At 40.7% G+C, this 23,333-nt stretch overlaps 1 protein-coding gene across 3 annotated transcripts in view; it reads right to left on the reverse strand.

The window, feature by feature from the left end:
- Window positions 1-6,117: 6,117 nt before the first annotated feature.
- Window positions 6,118-23,333, reverse strand: part of FTCD (formimidoyltransferase cyclodeaminase) — a 21,408-nt gene continuing 4,192 nt past the window's right edge. The window contains exons 4-14 of one of the 3 annotated variants that reach the window (XM_018564606.1): window positions 22,528-22,616; window positions 21,745-21,924; window positions 20,681-20,818; window positions 19,653-19,784; window positions 18,618-18,679; window positions 15,716-15,842; window positions 14,350-14,511; window positions 12,532-12,575; window positions 10,464-10,605; window positions 8,204-8,299; window positions 6,118-6,232 (exon numbers count right to left, since the gene is read on the reverse strand). In XM_018564606.1, the coding sequence (XP_018420108.1) occupies window positions 6,149-6,232; window positions 8,204-8,299; window positions 10,464-10,605; window positions 12,532-12,575; window positions 14,350-14,511; window positions 15,716-15,842; window positions 18,618-18,679; window positions 19,653-19,784; window positions 20,681-20,818; window positions 21,745-21,924; window positions 22,528-22,616 (1,256 nt within the window). In that variant the 3' untranslated portion in view covers window positions 6,118-6,148. Of the gene's footprint in view, window positions 6,233-8,203; window positions 8,300-10,463; window positions 10,606-12,527; window positions 12,576-14,349; window positions 14,512-15,715; window positions 15,843-18,617; window positions 18,680-19,652; window positions 19,785-20,680; window positions 20,819-21,744; window positions 21,925-22,527; window positions 22,617-23,333 lie in introns of those variants that run through there. The other 2 variants (XM_018564609.1, XM_018564610.1) reach the window with 2 other exon arrangements.

The following is a 23,333-nucleotide window of genomic DNA, read 5'->3' on the forward strand; positions in this document are numbered from 1 at the left end:
GATACTGTGCATGGCATATTGAAGAGTATATTATGGCTAAATGGTTCTTAGAGTGCACGCAGCTGGAAATTCATATCAGGTCAAGATGGCTTCCAATATCATTCATATCCACTGTGTGAATGCAAAGCAAACAGGTTACCTTTGATTGCATGGCACTGTACCTAAACAAAGGATGGATTTGCATAGCTTTAACAGCTCTGAATGTTTCAGAAAACATGCAACGCAGCCCTGCATACTAGAGCCAAACGCAATCACTGCAAACAGCTGCAATTCACCTTTCACAGGTATAAATCCCACCACACATATTTCAAACGGATTGTATAATTTACTTTAGGTCTACCAAAAACTATGTAGTGCATGGCCTGCCTGATTGGGTACAAATTGATTGGATAGAATTGGTAGGTCAGCAGTTGATTGTACAAAGATTGTACGGTAAGATTGTAATGTGCATGGTGACCCTAACTGGGGTTAGCTAAAACGTATTGGTTACTACAGGCTACTACACTTTGCATGGCATTGCTCTATGCAATATCTCATCAATGTATATAATCATGTATGAAAAGCAAGATAGGAGACAGTGGTGGTTAACATTCAAATGTTTAGCTTTCAGGTTGCTCACTGTCTGTTCCTTTCCAAAGTTTTGGATTTGCATGACCAAACATCCTCTGTAAAAACACTTACGTAAAATAATAAATATATCTATATATTGACATATATATATATATATATATATACACACACACAAACATATACACTGTATATACACATACATACACACACACTTTATTTTGTTTCCAAATATCTACATTGCTAAAGTTTTTAATCATACATCATGGTATCCACAAAGAAAATGGGAGCTCTCAAAAGCTGGAAAGACAGCCAGTTAGTGATAAGATCCATTGCATACTTTATCCTAAATAACACAGAAGGGAGGAATGTCATACATACCTTGAAGTGGATTGACGAAGTCCTGCTCACTCAGAAGCTGGCTAGGTTTATAAACGTACAAGGGGAGTGTAACAAGAGGCGGGATCAGAGACAGGTTTATTTTTTTTTCCATTGACATCATGTATTGCATACAAAGCAAAGGAGTGACAGGACACTCCTTGTAGTTGTGGAGACTTCCACATTCACTGGAGATAAACATACATTATTAAGAAAACATAAATCCTAATGCATCACCAAAGGATGCTTCATAGTGAATTTATTTATAGAACTTTAATAAAAGGATATATACTGATCATTCCTCCCTTGGAAAACATAGTGAAGGCTTGTTGGATTTACTAATCCACGGTATAAATCTGAATACCTAGTATAGTTGGAGAATGTAATCATTTGACTGGTTGTTACATCCTATCTTATGGTTAATAAATGTAGACTCCAATGTTGTATGCCTGAATACATGTTACTGGTAACTGGTGTAGGTAGGGTTGCCACCTTTGTTCTGGCAAAATGAGGAACAGGGCCAGGGTAGGAGGTGGGGGACACAGCGTGCCAATCTGTACATAGTAGGCTAAAGGACACTGACATCTGCATTAAAATGATGATGCCACCTCTCCTTGACTCTGTAGGACAAGTCCACTTTAACATCAGGAGTCCCCCCCTTTCGCACCAGGAGGCCCCTTCACATCAGAGCCCCCCCTTCCATATGAGGATCATCCTTCACATCATAGTTTGCCCTTTACATCAGGATCTCGTCCTTCACATCAGGAGCCCCCCTTCACATCATAGACCCCTCTACATCAGGAGCCACTCTTCACATCAGGTTCCCCTGCTTCCCATCAGGGTCCCCCCTTTACACCTCTACCCCACCTTTCACACCAGAGCCCGCTCCCTGCACATCAGGAACCAACCTTTAAATCACCAGAGGAATACAAGTAGATGTCCTGTAGCTTGACTTTGCTAAAGCAATTTTATCAAAACCAATAGACGTTGTATGTACATGGGTGGAAAACTGGCTGCGCAAATGGATTCAGAGAGTTGTAATAAATGGTTAATTTTCTTATTGGGCAAAAATTGGGAGTGGGGTGCCCCAGGGTTCAGTCTTGGGACCAATTCTGTTCATCTTATTCATAAACGACATAGAAATTGGAATAAATAGTTGAATCTCAGTGCTTGTGGATGCTACTAAACTGTACGGGACAGTAAAGATGGCACATGTGATTTAATATTGAAAAATTCAAGGTCATGCACGTGAGCAAAGAATGCTCATGCAAACTGCTACTTAGGGGATGCTCCACTGGGGAAGTCTGACATGAAGAAAGACCTGGGTGTCCTCATAGATCACAGATTCAGCAATAGAATGCAATGCCAAGCAGTGGCTTGCAAAGCAAACCGGATACTATCCTGCATTAAAAGAGGGATTTTGGTAGGAACGACATTCTCTCTCAAACTTGAGAGTTCAGAGAAGGGCTACAAAATTCATAAAGGAGATGGAAGGCCTGAATTATGAGGATCACCTCCAGAAATTAAACCTTATAAAAGAGGCGCTTAAAAGGGGACTTAATTGAGAATTTCAAAATTATTAATGGGGACCACAATATCTGAAATAAGATGTTTACAACGAGAATGCTATTGATGACATGAGGACACAGCAAGCGGTTAGAAGAGAAGGGGTTTATTCTTAAGATTGTGCAAGGGTTTTTTACTGTGAGAGTAGTCAAAATGTGGAATTTCCTTCCAGTCAGCAGTGTCTGCTGATAGCATTGATAAACTCAAGAAACTTTTAGATGAGTTTCTTAGTTCAGTAAATATACAAGGATATGGGAACTACTAGAGCAAAGTATATACAGGCACATACACGTTGAAATGGGTGGCCCTGTGTCTTTATTCAACGTTACCTAAGTTACATACAAGAATGCACCACAATCTATGAATTTGGACAGACTCAGAGCATGGGCACTGATACCTGTTGGAAAAAGGAAAGTGATTTAATGATAACTCCATATGGTTGCAGAAAATTAATTTAGGATTTGGGGTTGGAGTTGAAAGCTTGTTGTCAGAATTTGGCAGGCAGGATGAGATTTTGAATATATAATGTCTACAGAAAAACAAAAAACCATAGGCCTTACCATGATCACAATGAACTCAATCAGCTATCCCATGGACAAACGGTTCTTGGGGAGGGGGGTGGAGTTAATTTCAGTATAGCCCTAAAGCCACTGCCTTCTTAAACTTTAGATTGAGATCTATTAAGATTAGAAAGTTAAGTTCCAAGGCTTCAATCGTGTGTATTAAGTATTCTTCTATTGAAGGGTAATTGGATCAATAATTCAGCAATGACCCATTGATGGACAACCTGACTTTCGGGTCCTAAGGAGACACCTCCTTTGGCATTGGAGTCTGAGGAAGAGATTATTCCTGAGGGAGGTGTCCATTATGGGTCTCTAGCCGTCCTCTTGAATTCTTTGAACGGTGGAGGTTGTATTCACTATGTACAACTATAGAATTTCGACATGGGCCTGGAAGCTTATAATCGTTTTATGGAATCTCAGCTAAGTTTAGAGGCTTTAAAGGCAATCAGCCTCAGCCAATTCCATGTGAAGGACTAGCCTCTCTGAAGAGTGAAAGTACCAGACCTGGTTCTGCTTGTCCATGATAGGTGGAGGACAGGATTAAAGAGGTACTAGGTGAAACTGCTTGCTTATTGAAATGTTGTAATTATCATTGTTTTATTTTCACCCGACAACCTCAATTATCATTTTTTAATCTTTAATAATATGGAACACTTGTAAACCATCGTCACTCAATGACTGCCCTAACTACTGATTTTAAGGCCATTTACTAATGTCTCTTTTGCTTTATATTTATTATATATTGCCCCACCACTTTAACAACAGTAACAGCACCAACTCTGTCTCTAGACCTCACTGATCTGGATTCCACCATAAGGATGCCATTTTCCTCTTCCATGGAAGAGTAAAGAGCCAGGATCCTACAGGTGATTATGTAATTTCACTCTAAAGGTGGCCATACACGTTACAACCATCGCAAGACCCTAGTCTTGCGATGGTTGTAAAGTACTTAAAAAAAACGTACGATGTGCCCATCTTGGACAGGCAGATCGTACTCTCGATCATCGCAATGCTGAACTGGCAGTGTGCGCGTGCGCACACTGGCCCGTTCGGCATTTGTCTCCCGAGCACCGTTCTAACCAGCCGAAAATCGTACGATTTTCGGCTGGTTTTCTAGCGTGCTCCTTAGACAAAAGACGAAACGGTCGCACGTCTTCGTTCACACTCCTCGATTCTCGTACGATCGCCGGATTTCCCGCGATTCTTGTACGAGAATCGAGCAGTGTATGGGCACCTTTACATGGCTAAAGGGGTGAAATAGCATTGCTGCACAGCTCTCCAGCTTAGGAAGTGAGGTCCTAGATCACATGTTTAATTATGATAATTCTGATAAAGATTAGATACATATATAAAGTCTTACAGATACCTTTGAGGGCAACCATATTGTTGATGTGGCCCATGATTAAATTGAGTTTGACAGCCCTGAATTAAACAAAAAGTCTACCTTGGTTTAAAGGTCAAGAATAATTAATAGCTGGGAATCAGTTTTTTCCCATTCTCACTAATGAGGAAAAAAAAATTCTTAAAAGAAGCATATTCATTTAGTAAATGAACTACAGGCAGGAAATGTGTTGGGTTTGTAGATTTGGAATGCTTTTGCCCTTATTTTGTGATAGACATTTGTCATTTTGTATGAAAAATAGGTGCATCTTTATAGACATGTGTATTTTTTGCCCACTGTTTAACTTCCATAGCACAGTCTTATACTTCCTCTTTTTAAACTTGTGAGTAACTGCATGACTGTAAGGCCTGCCAGTTCCTTATGAAGTTTCTGGGCCTATCTTTGACCATCAGAAAAACCATGCCATGACAATGTGTATAAAAGGATTTTTGTTTCCCGAAGAACAGTGGAGTGTCCATTTTATAGAGGCAATGATTGTTCAGTATCTGCCCTCTAATTCTGCCAACCTGCCATGGACATCTTACCTTCAGTTGGATTTATTTAGGGAATAAATGATTACCAACATTTTGGCATTAACAAACAAAAATACTTTGATATAGTTTTATGCTATTATGCATGAACTGTTTCCCAATCATGTACAGGAGATGCTTCAAATACTGAATATTCAATATTTAACCAACTATACTTAAAAGTTTCATATTATATACCAGGTTATATTGCTGCAGTGTCAGAGTGACTGCTGAGAGGTATGAGGTAAATAAAGGAGCCGTGATTCCACCTACAGGCAATGCCTTGCCCATGCCCAAAATTTGCTTTTTAGTTTAGAAGAGTGCTCTTCCCTTTTGACCTTGAAAAGGAAATTCAAAATATCCAATGCATTAAGTGGGACATGGGGTTAATTAAAAAGGGTTAATTCTCACTTATTTTTTTTTCTTGTTTAGTTAATGCACAGGGGGAGGCAGTCCAGCATAAAACATTTACTGCATGCAGCCAGAGGAGAGCCTAGTACATTGATATTATATTGGATAGTATATTGGATAGCATTGGGGACTGGGGGAAAATTTTATATATTCCTGCACTTATCCTTTAACACTTTGTTCTCAACAGTGGCCCGGATCAATTTTGAGTCAAACCTGGGCTTTAAACTGGATGGTTTCACATTAAATGTGTCACCTTGCATAAATGCCTAACAGTACACAAAATGTACAATTTGACTGTTCTATTACCGACTTGTGCATTCTGGAGAAATGGGGGTGGCATGGTGTTCAGTACAACACCCCTATTCTGGCCAGTTTGGGGGTTCATCAGACCTCACTATAATGATATTCCATACAATACATGCGCATGCCCTTTCCAGGGGAAAAAAAATTGCACAAAGCAAAAAAGATTTGAAAGGTGCAACGCCCATTAGTAAAACATACTTTTTTTTCTTCATCTGGACCTTTTTCAACAAGGATATACAGATGCAATAGGGGTGCAAGGTAGTCAATAGGGAGGACTTTCCTGAACAGATCAGGATCACAGTATACCTATATATCCAACAGAACCGATTTTACGTTCATCACTCATAACCATTTATTCTACATATGTCAATTGAAATAAAACATTTTTCCCTTAGAATAAGACAAAAAACAATGAATGTTGCAATAATAGTTATTTATTCTCAGAGATTTCAGTTGCGCCCCTCACAAATTTGTAACACAGACTGAACGTTATTCTTTGCTTCATCCAATAGTTGCGTTGCTTTCTTTTGGGTCTGTAGAAAGGAAAAAAAAATAAAAAAATGTCAACTGCCATTCTCTGAAACATTTTTTGCCGTTTCAGAATGGAGGATTGCTTTCAACAAGTATATAGAACCAGACACACCATGCTCTTGTCTAGTAAAGCTTACAGTGCAAAGTCCCTTAATAAAAGAAAAAGCTCAGCTTGGATCACCCTTGCCAAAGTGTTATGGCTCTACACATACCTATCATGGGAAAGTGTGGATGATTATGGATGACCTCTCCTTTTCAGAATGCTTGGCCAATGCTTGAGTGTCATGCTCATGCAATTGCTTCAGTCATTCAGGACACTTAACTGGGCAAACAGTTTAGGAATTGCTCATATCTGTCTTGCTTTTGCTGAATGCTTAATCTGGCTTTATGACTCAGAAAATGTTGCCAGACTTAGCCAGGTAACAAGTATTACCAAGAGGGAACTATTCCCTACCCTGAACTCTATCTCTCCATCCTTTAGCAGTACAAATGTTCCTGTTCCCCAACACCATAAAATGCAAAGATCTCTCCTGTAAAGGGAGACTTCAGAGAGCAGAAGAAGTCTCTCTGGCCTGAATAGCAGAGAAGCATAGAAGACAATCAACAAAATCACTGAATGGTCAATTCAATTTGCTTTTTATTTATTTTACCCATTTTTGTCTGGTGATGGACCTATGTTTATCCCAAGCATGTTTACTGGATTTATTGTTACTGAATCACTACCGCTGCTAGAAGTCTGTTTCAAGCATCCACTACTCTTTTGGTAAAATACTTTGTAACATTACACTTGAACTATAAAATAGGGGGAATATGACAAGATATGGTCACATTTGGAAAGGATCGTGGATGCCATAATGGCCAGAACCTACATGTTCTCTTTATTACAGGATTTTAAGAACTGCAGTTTAGAAAACCTTTGCTGATCAAATGCTATTTTTTTTAAATGCTACTTAACTAACATTTGATCCAATAATACTTTCAAAATCATGTCCTAAAACAAGCATGCAGTTCCAAGACAGGGGCTGGAAATAATGGAGCCAGATATGACCTGATTACTACTGGGAATGGTTAGAGACTCAGACTGACACATGCTTTGAACTGGATGGACCTGTGAATTTTTTTTCAATCTGATTAAACTTTATAACAATGATCTAGAGCAGTGGTTCTCAACCTGTGTAACCTCAGGACCCACATTTGTCCTTGATCATTAGGTCGCGACCCAAGTCGCACCGCACTGGAACACGCGAAATAAGGGTACCGTACGTTCCAGTTCGGGCGTACGAACTGTGGGTGGGAGGTACGTTTGGGGTACCATTCAAATGAATGGCAACCCAACATACTTCCCACACCAGAATGCACGGTTGGTGCAATCGTATGGTACAGGGCGTTTATCGCACTGTACTAGTGTAAACGGGCCCTCAAAAACGCTGACATACATACACAATCTCACATACACACTCCAAAAAATATTTAATTATTTTTAAGATCCACCCAGTCTCCCTACCTTACGATAACTGGAGTTAATCCTCAGCCTGGGGTACAGTGTGGACTGCTGAACTGTGATGGAGCTCCATATGTGCATTGTACAGCTCCCTTGCATGCCCTGTAGAGGTGCCAGAAACCAGAATGTGAGGTCACTCAGGTCCTGGCACCTCTATAGGACATTTTAGAAGGAGCTGTAGGCAATGCACTTATGGATGGAGCTCCCTCACGGCCATAGCTCCATCCCACCTCATGCTGACACTCGGCACCGGGCAGCATATTTTGAATGGCTGCTTTGTGCGAGTACTGACAGTGCTGCTGCGCTAGGGGGGGCTGAGGAGCCTCTCACCTAGAAAAGTGGAAGGCATGCGGCGACCCACTGAACACGGGGGGTCGCGACCCACGAGTTGAGAACCAAGGATCTAGGAGGACCAAAAAGCATTTTCAGATCAATTATTGCTCTAGGGTGTAGGTCATTCAGCACTTGTTACCTGGCTTTTAAACTCCTCATCTTTGATCTCTCGAAGGTTGATAAGGACATTAAAATAAGCCCCAAACACTCCAGTTTCTAAAGCCTTTGCTGCCACCTATGAAAAGGATTACAAGGCATTTAGTCCTGAAACATTCAACATTTGTCAAAACAGAATGAAAATAGTATTTTCAGATGAGGGAACATAATGGACAGTTAATAAAAGTCTAATAGAATTCATGTACAGATTTGTAACAGATCAATTTGTAAAAATTACCTTTCTATATAAAAAATGTTGGGGCTACAGCTTTCCTTCTTACAAAACCGATATTAATCTGAATTTAGTAAAAGCGGGCTTTCTCACTTAGCAATCATTCTGAGAAAGTGAAGTGACCAGGCCTACATCAATCTACAAAACAGATAAAGATCTGCAGTAAAATCTCATGTGCCGTGCAACATTTATTTTTGAACTGAACAAGACTATAGCAGAAGTTAAACTAGGGAGAAGTGGACAGAACTAAGAGCCAATCAGGTGTGCTACATGCACATGTTGACAAGGTATATACTGGGAGAAGGCGAGAACATAGGGATGACTTCAAATTCTTTGTTACAAGCATTTGCATAGTGTCCTTAAGTTACACATTACTTTGCATATTGTAATTTCACATCAGTCCCTGCCTTCAAGTTATCTACAATCTAAAGTCCCTAAACTTCGCATACGTACACACTAGGGCCAATTTGCACAGCAACCAATTAACCTACGAGCAAGTCTTGAGTGTGGGAGGAAACCCGCACAAGGAGAACATGCAAACTCCATGCAGATAGTGATCTAGCCAGGATTCAAACTGAAAAAGTGCTAACGGCTAAGCCACTGCGTTGCCCTACTTATATTCTGCTGCTCAGCTTGGGGGCAAAGGAGGGTCAAACCTACTAAAAACTGCAGTAGAGAAAAGTCAAGTCACAGTTAGCCTGTGCATCTCAGGATAGGCTGGCTAAACTTATAAATCCTTTGGTGAGTAAAACAGTTTTTCCTGAGTTTAGGCTGACAAATTGTTACAAGATCTCCCAATAGAGACCAAGTGGCTATACCAATGCACATTACACAGTCACGGGCCACTGCTGTCACCATCAGAAAACCTGCCCTGTGAAATTATGTGCAGCAATTGTTTAACTGCACACATGTAGACAAGACGTGGCTAAAAAGAGGATGCCAAAGATCACACACACGCCCCTCTGAGGAAGCCCCGTGTGATTGGGGGGAAACGCGTCAGGGCAACGTGTGCGAAGGCTTCACTGGATACCCGCAGCAGACTCTCTTACTTCCCACATGCGGCCAGTGAGAGTGAAAACTACACTGTTTCCCAATCAAAGGGACGGAACCAGGACGGCCTGGACACTGTCTGGTCTGCAGCAGCTGACTAGCCTGTACAATTTAGGCTGAGATTGAGAAGTACGAGCGGACTGTTGCCACTCGATTTCCTTCAGCTTTCGGCTCTACCGCATTACGGACACACCGCCGTGGAGATTCCAATATATTTTATCTTGCCGTACGAGCTTGAAACCATCTCGGATGTTTCCTCCACGGATTGGAAACTAAACCCCGCGGGCAAGTGTAAGCATCGATCAGTGGATGGAGAGGCATCCCCAAGATCCCTGGCTTTTACAAAAAGGAGTTGGATTTTCTGGAATTGCTACTTAGCAGGCTTGCTCCATTGTGAATTATACATCAGCACAGGATCCTACGAGGGCTGTCCCCCACTTTGAACCACAAATGATGTGAGTAAGCTCAGATACAAAGTATCCACCTTTTGGCCATTGTGCTTGCACCAGTGACTATCTGCCGCTCAGATTACCACCCATACTGGGTCATCCTAAGGGAAGTCATTTTAATTGTTTTTAAATGTCTTGTTGTAGATGTTCTTACTGGTTTTTTTGTTATATTAAATGTTGTCATTTATAAATACTTTATATGTGTAAACCTGTTTACTAGACCAGCTCCAATTAGGGATTTTTTTGTACAGGGGATTTTCTAGTGTTGCACAGTCTATTTGAAACCCTGGAGATTGGTATTTACTCTTGCTGCATACAGCGTAGCTCCTTCTGTTCCCCGTAGCTTTTTTGATGCCAAAGATCACCAGCAGAGCAAATTGTCTGTTACTTTCCTACTTTAAGCTCCATTTACTTTACGTTTCCTCTTTTTCTGATCTTATTTGCCCTCAGTAAAAAAAATAAAAAAAAGCAATTCCTGAAATCAGATAGACCAGATAAACCAAGTTCTATACCTGAAGGTCAGATATACATGCATTATTGCCATGTTTAGAAAGCTCTAGCAGGGGCTTCCACAACGTGTTGACTTTCTCAGCCAGGCTTAATGGAACCCCCACTGCTTCCTTTAGACCATCCTGTAGAGCAGTGAACCGCCTACAAAAAAAAAAATCACAAGGTCATCAAAATGGGAGGGAACAAGTGTATGCTTTATTTCTCCTTACCTTAGTCATATTTTCAGCACAGACATTTAAAAAGCAAATGCGTAAAACTGAACTTTAGTTCAAAAGGATTCATGAGAGAAAATACTAGGCGTGGGCAAGAAGTTGCTCAGCAGTCACCACATCCCTCCACCACAGAACCATTACACACAAAAATCCCTTAGTTAAAAGAAAATTTGTAGTTTAGCCTGCCACTGACAACCACCCCTTTTGGAAATGCTAGTTGGCAAATCTGTATATTGATTTTAGAACTTTAAAAAAACACTGACCTGGGACAAGTATGCAGATCAGGACTTTTATCACTCCCCCTATTTTGCACATGCTTGATCCAGTTTAGTGCCTTAAAGTATTGAAGCTTGAGACAGACAGGCAGCTAGTATTTTCAGGAGTAGGTCTCTACTGGCAATCTATACATTACCGTTACTGCAGGTTTACTTTAAATGACAATTTAACTTTCAGTTTACATCAGCTGAATACATTCGAGGTGCATTAAAAAAAAAAAAAAAAAAAAAAAAAAAGGTGTTTGATTTCCTACAGCTCATGTCTTTAACAGTAGCTACAGCCCAAGTAGAAAAACAATGTCCCCTGCCAGCAGCTGCAGTGAAGTCCTTGCTTTCTTTGGGGAAGCAGTGGGCCCTTTGTAGGTGGCGTGTTGGACTTCTGCAAAGTTGACTAAGTGGACTCAGCTAGGGGGTGCGTCACTGCTTCCACGCAGAGAGCAAAATGTACTTCACTGCAGCATGCTGGGAGGTGAGACAGGCTTTTCTTCTCAGACTGTGGCTGCTTTCTAAAGAAAAACTAAAAAGTAGGGTATACACAGTATGTTTGTTCGACTTTCTAATACTAAACGGGGTTAAATCGATGATTTTGATTGCAATGATAAAGAGTCGAAGGAGCATGCTGAAGAATTTTTCTCAATTGAATGACATTTTAAAAACAGTGAATGCGATTTTCCTTCAGGAAAATCCATTCATTCCAACGTCAAAATGAAAATCAAAACAACATATGTCAAGTGTCTTATGGCATTATCAAAATGTTCCAAGGAGATTGTTGTTTGTACAAACATTCATTTGAAAATCTACCAGTGTATACCCTACTTGAGACTTTTGTCTTGCGAGGGTTGTAAAGTAATTAAAAAAACGTATGGTCTACCTGAGGGGCGGGCTTCCGATGACTGCAGAGAGGGGCGGGTTTCCGATGACTGCAAACGGGCAGTGTGCGCATGCGCACACCGGCCCGTTCGGCAGTTGTCAAACAAGCAGGCCACTAACTCGCCGAGAATCGTACGATTCCCGGTGGGTTTTCCAGCCTGCTTGTTCGACGGAAGACGTGCAACCGTACAATAGAAACGGTCGCACTCCTTCCATACACTTTGCGATTATCGTACGATCGCGGGATTTCCCACGATTCTCGTACGATAATCGTGCAGTGTATGGGCACCTTTAGTCTGCTAGTGTTTAAATTGTTGTCCCAGATCAGGGAAAACTGTCCACAGGGTGGAATCAGTGTAGTGGTCACATCTGGAATGTATTCAGCAGATTTAAACTAAATGTTCAATTTGGTTTTAAGCTGTTTTTAAAAGGGGTGACCCAACTTAGCATGCAACTCACTCTAAACCCATCTCCCCATTTAAAGAACTTCCCTTCTCAAATATATTCGGTGTGCTTACAGTAAAAACACCCTCCACCATTTCTCACTTAATCTCAAGCTTCAGAAATGTACATAAAAGCATACCTTTAAAATAGGAGAGACTACACCTTTTTCTCACTTATTTTTTTTCCCTGACTTTTGCTGAAAAACTTTGCCCCTCTGCTGCTTTTACTTTAATATAGACAATTTATAATCAATCATTAGGAAAACTTACTTCTGCTGTTGTTGTTCTGTGTCTTTTGGAAGCTTCAGGGCAGCCTGACAAGAGATAAAGTAAAGAAATATTAATACCCATATATAACCACAAAATGCTCATAGTATATATTTGTTATTCACAAACAATGCATACAAAAGACAGGTTTAACAACTGAAACTAGACCCATGCATGTTGAATAAAAGATTGCAAAAGACCTGATTAGTTAGAAATGCATTCTACAGTTGTGACCAAGCAAAATAAAATAAAAGTTTAAAATATATTTAGTAAATGTGAGAAGGGGGGGTGGGCACTCCTACACCACCCATGGAAAAGCACCTTGTCCCCTGCGGAGAGGGACAAGGGCATCTTCCCCACAAGCCCTGGGGCGTTGGTTGTGGGGGTGCGGGCAGGGGGGGGGCTTATTCACATCAGTGTACCCCTAATAAAGGGGCACCCAGATGCCGCCTTCCCCCCTGTGAATGAGTAAAGGGTATTTGTACCTCTACCCATTCACTAAAGGGTTAAATAAAATTTTAATAAAAAGTCCAGACTTTTTGAAACAAATCCCTTATTTGGAAAACAAAATACACGTTTTTGACAAGCTTTTTTTTTTTTAATATAAATAAAATCGATCCACCGATGTAATCCAACGTCAATCCCGACATCCAGCGTTGTCCATGATGGCTCAACAAAATTAAATAAAAAAATTTTTTTAAACACGACAAGCGCGGTCCCGTCGCTGCGACGAACACACGCCGCAGAATGACATTTTGACAGATGCCGGTAACATACACATTTGGGTGTCGCTAACAGTGACAGCTACCTCCGCCCAACTGTTTACAGTTGTAACAGGGTGAGCCATATTGGGAAAGTCGCTCAAACAGGTTGGGGAGGAAGAAGGGAAGCAGAGGCAGGTGTGCTACAGCCGTCATTTCCTTCTTCTTGCACTCTAGTGCCAAAGCTATTCAGGGAGGAATGTGGACTGCCATCCTTTTAAGCTGCTTGGCTATTTTTTGTGCTTCTCCACAACTCTGTTGGTTTCCGGCAACATAGGCAGCTCTAGATTGTTAATTGAGCCAACTGGTCGAGTTGCAGCATTCTGAGGCAGTTGCAACTATATCATTTTGCACAGTGCTGTTGGTCAACAGTGAACATGCTAACAGGAGGAAAGATCAAAGTGATGATTCATCTGTCTTCCGCTTCTCCTTTACTCTCCAATTACAAGCTGAGTAATTTGGTAACCAAGCTCAACTGATGTTGAGAAACAACATAGCCACAAACCTGGCTATGTTGTATGGCAACAGTGCTTTAACCTTCACAAGTCTGGTTGAATACAATTACCATTCCTTTGGTAGTTTAAACAGTTCATGTACTATATAGAAGCATCTGACTGGGAGACAAGCTATAAATAGTATGTCTATCCAAAATGTCAATGTTTTATGGTTTTGGATGAAAATCTGAACATTTAATAGTCTGAGATCTTGAAATTGTATTTGAATAACACCCCCCCCACCCCTTTCCTCAACCATATTTATTTTCGAACTTTAATGGAGGATTAGGACTCTGCAAATAAGTTAAGACATCACATAAAAATCTACAGATAAATTTAGCCCACCAACATCCTTGCGTGCTGGAAATAGATTCTCTTTTTTTATTGACATGACCCTTTAAGTTCAGGCCAAGCATGTGCCATAGGAATCTGACTAAAACACGTGAAGTTGATATAAAAATAACCTGGGGCTGTAACAACTAATTATTCTAACCACACTAAGACATTTGTGTTATTAGCTTTAGGACTTAAACAGCCCTAGATGGTAACAGAAAGCTCTTCTTTACCATGTAGCTTGCAAATGCATTCGAATCCGCATCTACGAGGTCCAGCAAATCTTCCAGCGCATTATGGAAAGAAGGAATCAGTTCTCTCATCACACCGTCCAGAGATTCAAACTGACGCTTTCCATAAGTCATCTGCCCCACCATGCAGCCCAAAGCAGCTCCCTGCAAAGGAACATTCATTAGATCACGCTGTGAGCCATGAGTCATTAAATTAGCAAAGGCTTCAGAAATATACATTACATAAATGTGCAATTATGTCAGTACCTCAAACAAAGAAATAAATACAAAAGGAAAGATAGACCATTGGTCTGAATAAAAGCCACAGACTTAGGTGTTAGCCCTGTATGACTTAATTTATGAGGGTGACATAGGCAATTAATAATAGTTTATAAGAAGTTATTGTGGTATAAGGGGGAGGGGGGTTGGCTCTTACTCTCTTGGTAGGTACTGGCAGGTCACTTGGCATTGCGCAAACTGTCCCACCCCATGAAAATGTAGGTGGCTTTTTGCACCAGGAATTATGTCATTGCCCCTTGACAGGACATTGTGTAGGGATTCAAAGGAGGTAAGAATTGCAGCCTTCGTCAGGTACCAATCATTCATGCATCATCAGGTCCCAATCAGTTATGCATCATCACCAATTGTGCCGCCAAATGGTACAGGTGAAAATTAGGAAAAGCAAGTCCTGCCATGGAACAAGGAAGCTGCGGCACCCCTAGAGCTTCCCTAGGAAAACAGCCCTACCAAAAGGATAGACGCAAGGTTAACACATATTTATGTCGTCACCCAGCAAGCAGCACTGACCATAATAGTAATAATCAAAAATCACTGCGCTGGGAATGAGTGACTCGAAATCTAAATAACTAAATAGACCAGCAGCAACTTTGTGTATAAGTGAGTCTATTATGTGGCAAATAAGTTGCGCTCGGTCTAGTTGTGAATGGATGTGAAAGTGCTCTCTCAAAACCCAAAAGGGGGAGATCACCTTCAGATAACAAAATAAATTTTAAATATAAAGTAGATGTCTCCACTAGTGATAGTAGCACTGACCATAAACCTCCTAGTAATTGGCCATGGAGCCACAAATATTCTTCACTCAGCATTATTTTATCTTTTTGCTCTAATGTTGTGGATACTCCCCAGCAGCAGACAGAAGCAAACACTGAGCTTGGGAAAACCTATAGAAAGCTGGACTATCATTTCAGCTTAGACTGATTACAGCCAGGTTAAGCCATATTTAAAAAAAAAAGATTCACTCCTCCTTAGGGCAGAATGGCTACAGATAGAATTAGAATTAGCATAAAGCTTCTTCACATGGTAGAAAGCATGCGGTGTTAATTCTGTCAATAGCGCCCCATGTACCCACCATAGCAGAGACAGCAGCCGAAACTGAGCCTCCACCGGGTGTAGCTGTGCGTGCTCCCACATTTTGTACAAACTTTTTTACTGTCTGTGTGACGAGAGCCCCAGAATACTCATCTTGTACAAGGTACCTGAAAATATACAGCATTTAGGTTTAATGCACACTTTGGTTATATTACAAAACATCAACTATATAGTAACTATATAGTGCTAGATAGTAGTTAAACAATGGCCTCTAATCAGTAGCTTGCAAGCTTCAAATGACACGCAGATCTTTTTCTGCTCAAGACTTGTCAATAAAACTTTACAATATACACACTGCATAGACACATAATTACAACTAGGTCCCATTCTTACTTGATCTACTGTTGTATACCCATAGATAAATCAGCAAATTAAAAATCTAAAACTTTTTTCCCATATATTTAAAAAAAAAAAAAAAAAAAAAAAAAAAAAAAAAACTTGATTGGCTGGGGGTTGAGAGTATAAACTTTATTACTTTTGAACCTAGACAAAAACGAGCACGTAACCTTTGCACTGTGGGGGTAACCTTACTGCAAGGGTTAATAAATTTTTTCCCCCTGGATTTCTTCTTTAAAAAGATAAAAACCATAGTACTCCACAACAGCTGGAGTACCGAGGTTGCCTATCCCCTGTGCAATGCTGTAGCTTTAGAGCAGAACAAGACTGAGAGAACACACATCTCCTTAGCGACGTTTCGAGACCATGCGGTCCTCAGGCAAACAGAGGACGTTTGCCTGAGGACGGGACCGCATGGTCTCGAAACGTCGCTAAGGAGATGTGTGTTCTCTCAGTCAATAAACAGCATTGACTTTAATATCATGGAGTGCGAGTGACTACTTTCATCTATCTACATTTTTACGGAGGCATCCGTTGTCACTACCGCACCCACCCAGTTGGATTTGGGTTTTTTGTCCGGTCAGGAGTGCGATGGGACAGGAGGATTAAGTTTCATGTTTTTATTATAAACTGATAAATTAAAAATATACAAGTCACATTAGTTGGTGCTCCAAGAACACAGCTATGAACTGTAATGTTTGTAGTCCACGACACCAGTAGTGTTTGGACATGCTTCATTAGGAGAGAGTGATGTTCCCATCATAGGCATGCACGGGGGCCTGGGCACTTCCTAATCATCCCGAGCACAACACCGTAGCAGCAGGCGCTGCTCAGTGACTATTATAATACAGGATTTTTATAGCGCCAATAGTTTGTGCAGCGCTTTACAATATAAAGGAAGACATTACAATCGCAATACAATTCAAGACAAGACAAGATGGTAAGGAGGGCCCTGCCTGTAAAAACGCTGGTGGGGAGATCAAAGATCTCTCAGTGACTGACTGCACTTGCCACTTACATTGCTCACATAACAGCCGCAGTCCTCGGTGCCTGGGAAGCTACAAGGGGCGTGGCTGCGACTTCCCAGGCTAACCATCCAATCAGGAAGCCAGGCAGGTGGTCACCACCTACCAGGCTCCCTGCTTCATTACTGCTGGAAAAGGTAAGGACAGTTCAACAGATGGAAATCCGGGATGCCTCAGGTGTATGTATGCATGGTTGCAAGTTTGTATCTTAGAGTGCACACCCTAATGCAATAGGCTGTGCACGCCTATGGTTCCCATGGGAAGGAGATCTACATTTATTTCAGTGAAAGCGAGAGTGATACAAGCAGGCACCTGGTTGCTTTACTATTAACCCGGTCAGTGCCCCAACAATACTACTACGCCAAATAGTCCCTCTCCCATACCATAAATAATGTTGTTAAAACATATTACATAAATAGCATAGAACACCATACACGTTTTGACAAATAAATCCTCGAACCATTTAAATCATTAGAAATAAAACTATTTATATCCACATTTATCCTTCAAGATGCTAGGATGTCTAACTGAAATACCATTTAGCTCCATTGCATGAAGTCTCTTGTTATATATTAGATCCTCTCAATTTCCTAACATTCTATCTACTGTATATCCCAAACCAGGAAAACCTCTGTGTTAGAACGATAAAACGGCCCCGTTTGTAAAATACCTTTTAATTATTTTTTCCCCTTGGTCATGCAGCTCACTGTTTAGTCCTATGCCACCCATATTGAAGACCACACGGACACTCCAAAATGTGAATTACATAAATTGTAAATCATCCACCATCATTCTTAGGTTTAAAACACAGCCTCCCCGCTTACATTATTCACCATCCTATACCCTAAATATAATTGTTCATTTCTGTTGGATTCACTATATTTGTCAATTTTTGTCAAAATAGGGGAAGCTCCTCTAAAAAAAAAACAACTTTATTTTAGAACGTTACTCAGCTCTTACAAAAGAGCCTTTCTATTGATCTTGGCTACAAAAACAAAACAAAAATCCATAATCTCTTTGCTGTAGGTGTGGTGCTATGCAGATTTCTCTTTACTTTCTGTCCTAGAGACAAAATCTAGGAACATCTCCCCAAACTGAGGGGGGATTCCCACCTTAGACCACAACATTTGTGCCCATTGGATGAATTACCCCAACTTATTGCTCTATTGACAACTCTAGAATTTTACATTTCCCCTTCCTTTGTCTTGATAACAATGGTTTCCTGGACAAATAGAGGGGTAAATACCCTGTGGTGACACAGACCGCAATAAGATCTTGGCAGAAGGTCTTTCCCAGGGGTGGGCAAACTCTGGTCCTCCAGCTGTTGTGGAACTGCAAATCCCATGAGGCATTGCAAGATTCTCACAGGCATGTCTCCCAGAGACAGATGCATGAGCTGCTGGATGGCAGCAGTTTGGAGGACCGCAGTTTGCCCACGCCATCCAAAACTAAAAAAAATTGAAGAATGAACATCACTGTGTACTTTGTTTTAAACACATATCAGCTATACCAACCACTTACTCAATGACTCTTTTCCTAGGTTCAAAGGGAGCCAAAGAATCCAGTCCAAGTCTGTTAATAACCTGTTATACACAACACTGAAAATTAGTTGATGGAAAACATATCTATCGGTGTAAAATAATGACAAGTTGAACTGCATGCAGTTATATTAACATTGCTGGGATCTATAAGATAGTCTTGGAATTATATGGCCTTTACAGTCCATAGGCACACCTCCCCTTATGAAATTTCACAGCCCCATTTTTCCTTTGAAAGAATGGAACACAACCACTACAAAACGATATTCCTCTACTAACCTATTTAAAACATTTAACATTGGAATTCATGTCTCCCAGAAACTCAAGGTGTGGTTACCATCAATATGCAAATCACATGTGGGAAACAGTTGCTCCCTGTTTATGTCCACATTACAGGTCTGGGGAAGTAAACTACACTTGGCCTAGAGCAGGGGAGGGCTATTCATTTTCTTGAGGGCCATACAAGAAACGAATTACTAACTGTTACAGTGCGGTAGGTGTGTTTCCATTTTTGTGGATGGCACAAACACCTCCTGGCCGCAATCACTTCTGGCTCCATTCAGCAGAACAGATGTTCTCTGGTCTCTCTCCCTGCTACACTCTTACACCTATAATGCCACTCCCCAGCCGGCATAAGGGGCAGCAGAGCCGGGGAAGCAAAGGACGGGGTGTCGAGCAGAGAGGGGACACTGTTTGAAGCGATGGAAGCGATCTGGTGGTGGTTTAGCTGCCAGAATCGCTTCCAGTGTGAAGCCACGTGGGCCACTGTGTCTTACTGCAGCCCTAGATTACAGTACAATGCAAAATTACTGTTTACAACATTCAACATTATTATTTCATATCAGACACAAGGGAAGGGGTTATGGGCTAATCAGCTAGATTGAAGTGGAAGCTGCGTTTGTGCAATTTAAAAACAGAACCTTCATGCTCGAGCGTGTTGTTGGTCATGTTGTGCAAGAAGATAGCCCCGTTTTACATTTCGTGTAAGCAGTGATCTGTAATGGGTAGTATATGTTACCAGGCGGATTTTGTGATCCTCTTCCAGCAAGAACAAATTTTCTTCTTTCATATAATACTCTGCAGACATCAACAGTGCTTTAAGGGGGATCAAACCAACCAACTGTGAACCAAGTATTGGAAGGCTCAACTCCTAAAACAGAGAGAAGTAAATGAAAATATACAGCTCCAGAAGTAAAAGGGAAGATACGAAGAGTGCTCAAAAAACAGGAATGGACAATATGGTAAAAAGGAATTTAGAATACTAAAATGCAAGCACTATTGGGGTCTGTTAATCGCACGGTACTGCACAACGCACCTACCGTGAAAACCTAGGGGAAACAGGAGTGGATGCAAATTCCATTCCAGCTGAAATTCCTCCAGCAAGGTCTAAACATTTAACGACGACTACCCCGAGATGGACTTTTTTTTGCTCTAAAAATCTATGATGAACCCTATAAATTGGTCCCCTGCCTCCAAAAGGAGGTGTGCATTGCTCATTTCAGACAAGTGTGCATGCAGACCCACAGATATACTCACTGCAGGGCCAGTGTTGCCTGTTAGAATGTCAGAGAAAATCTAAATACCTAAAAGAAATTTAAAAGCATCGGTTTGAAGTTTGGGCTAGCTGACCCACCAATTACAAGCTTTTTTTGTCATTTTGGGGTACTACAGGAGGTAGCGAATTAAAATTCAAGGAGGTCCGCGGTCAGCCATTTAGGCTGCATTCACACCAGCAGCTGTACAACAACGCACAGCTGCTGGTGTTTGTTCCCAGGCACAGTGCTGATCCACCAATCCCGGCACATCACACGGTTTACTTTTTTTGTGCGACTTTACCGGCCTTGGAGGCCCGTGTATTCTGTCAGCAAGCCATAACCTAGTGAAAGTCAGCAATTTCAGTCCAGACAGAACAGTGTGTGGACTGTGATCTGCCATTTAGGGACATGTGGTGTAGTATTTGGTTGAAAAAAACTGGACTCAAATAAACCATAACAATTCCCATACACAGTATTTTAGGAAAGGCTAAATGCCCAGAAGAGTGGATACCTTGGCATCCTTGCGTGTTTCCTCGTATACCACATGTAGTGGAGTGACCTCATAATCCAGTAAATTCGCAGACACTTGTGCCATGTTCTCTTCCTGAAGATACCATCCAATAGCCTGCACTTTTTTCAGACGACCAGGCTAGTAAAAAGGACATAGTAATATTTAGGTGGCTGAGGACTATCCTCGTGTATTTTTCCTAGTATACATGACAGCTTCATTTCATCTCAAGAAACAAAGTACAAGAATAGAATAGCCTTATTTTAAAGGGGTAGCTGTAAACCTGGATTGTACACACTAGCATGCAGATAGGAAACAGATCGTATAATCACAGATCGTAAATCACAATTTTCTTTTACAAGGTCTGTATGGATCATCCATTTTGAATAGCTGAACTGCAAAGCAGTAGCATCTTCTCTGCAGTTTGCCATGTGGCATAAGTGTGTCTGGGAGTGTTTTTGGGTTGGTAGGATTTAAACTAAGTAACCCAGCCCAAAATAATCCTGTAAATCGAGGTTTTAAAACATAACCTTTGATTCACTAAAATGTGCTAGATTTCCTGCTTGAAACAGAGTAAAATATATTTGGTACTATCCTGGCAGGCCTGAGAAATCATTGCCTGGCCATGTAGAAAAGTTTATTTTCTTTCTAATTATATTTTTAGAGCACTTTTCTCCTGGACACTTTATCTGCTATCAGGGCAGATGGTGAGGCAGTCATCTTGGGCATGCTCAGTCGATTATCACACTAGGAACAATTTTAGAAAGAAGCCAATTAAACTACCAGCATGTCTTTGGAGTGTGGGAGAAAACCGCAGTACATTGAGACCACACAAGCACAGAACACACAGATTTTATGCTAATAATGTCCTGATCATGGCTGAAACTGTCCATCCACATAAGTGACAGTTGGGCAGTATGCCTATAGCCACTGTACCAGATTAGATAAATCTGCTGTTTTAGGGGACATAGCAAGGATCATGTACACAAACTGCATATAGATATAGGGCTATAAGAATATAAGATGCAGTCATAATATTCAACAAAGCACAATCATTTCCCTCTCACCTGTCCTTTCCCACGACCTCCTTCTCTAATGTTCAGGGCAATGCGATGAGCCAGTTCTTTGGTAGTCAGTAAATTAATATTATATGCAATAAGAAATTTACGAGCACCACTTGCAGTTGCCCCCCAGCTTGGAACAAACACTGAATCTCCATAATCTGGACTCCATTCTGGATTTTGTAGCTACATTAAAAACAAGGAAAGCTTCAAATGTGGTGGAACACAGACAAACAGCACTAACAGAATTCAAAATATTATAAAAAGCAGAAAACATTGAAGATAATATAATTGCCAAATATTTATAAAATGATTGCATCTTTAAACTAGCAAACACATGAGTCGTAAAGGGCAACGGAAAAAAATAAACTAAAAAAAAAGGTTTTTGGTCAATTTAGGCACTTTTGATTATTCCACCCAAAAACACTTGCACAGCTGTAAGAGCTAACATTTACTCTAAAATCCTCTCCCCAGCTAGCTAATGGGCTCTCAATAGGGCACCAGGGAATCCAGCTTGGGTCTTATAACACTACTACTCAAAAACCATTTCAAGGAAAAATGTGTACAAAAAAAATTTGGAGGCTGTGATTGTGGAACTTCCTTTTTTGACAGTACTGATCTCATAGCTTGAATATCCAGAGTCATTGCCCCTGAACATGTAGGTTTAGAAGCTCTGACTTTTCTGATCTGTACATTTATTAAGTTTATAACAAAAAAATAATATGAATACAATTGAGAGCAAAGCATTGCCTGCAAACAAACATGACCCATTCTGAAAACTCTATGTACCTTTGTGGGAAGGGCTTCATACTCTCCAGCTCTCACAGATGGAAGAGCTCTTCGACTTTCACTGCGAGCTGCCTCTCCATACAGATAAACTGGATAATAAAGTACACAAGAAATGGACAACAGAAGCAGACCTACTGCACATTTTACAACATCATTCCAGCACACCAAAACACAAAATTAGATGCTTCTCGTTCTCCATGCTATGTTTTCAGTGGAATCTATTAGCCTCTTATCTTCTCCCAAATTAAAAGAAGTTGCAATAGTCCCAGCTGAGCTACGGTGTATTCTGTGACCACTAAGCAGATTACTCTAATTTAGCAAAAATAAAAAAGGTTGTTGGCCCCAGAAATGGCCAGTCAACCAATTCACACACAAAAAAAAAGAAAAAAAAACACCACACGTAAACAAACAGAATGTTGTTTGCCTTATGAACCGTCAATGTCTGCAATAAAAGCTGGTGCAAGCATATTTGTCGGTGACCTTTTGTTTTAGGCTAAGATGCAGTTGGATCCTTTAGGCAGCAAAACAACATTATCAGCATCTCCTTGAGTGTGAATACAAAAAAACACACAACAAATACAAACACACCAATCATAACAATATTAAAGTTATATTATAAGGGTTCATGTACAGAGATGTTCAAAGCAAATCAAACACCACATCCTTCAGACACTCAGTAAAAAGGTCTTTGATTGGAGAATCTTCCAACTTGGTTCTATTTTCAGTCACATTGACTTAAGGAAATAAAACGGTCAAAGACCATTGTACAAAAAAAAAAAAAAAAAAAAAAAAAAAAAAATTTTTGT

The sequence above is a fragment of the Nanorana parkeri genome, unplaced genomic scaffold (genome assembly GCF_000935625.1).
Source record: "Nanorana parkeri isolate BGI_ZX_2015 unplaced genomic scaffold, ASM93562v1 scaffold765, whole genome shotgun sequence".
Taxonomy (NCBI): domain Eukaryota; kingdom Metazoa; phylum Chordata; class Amphibia; order Anura; family Dicroglossidae; genus Nanorana; species Nanorana parkeri.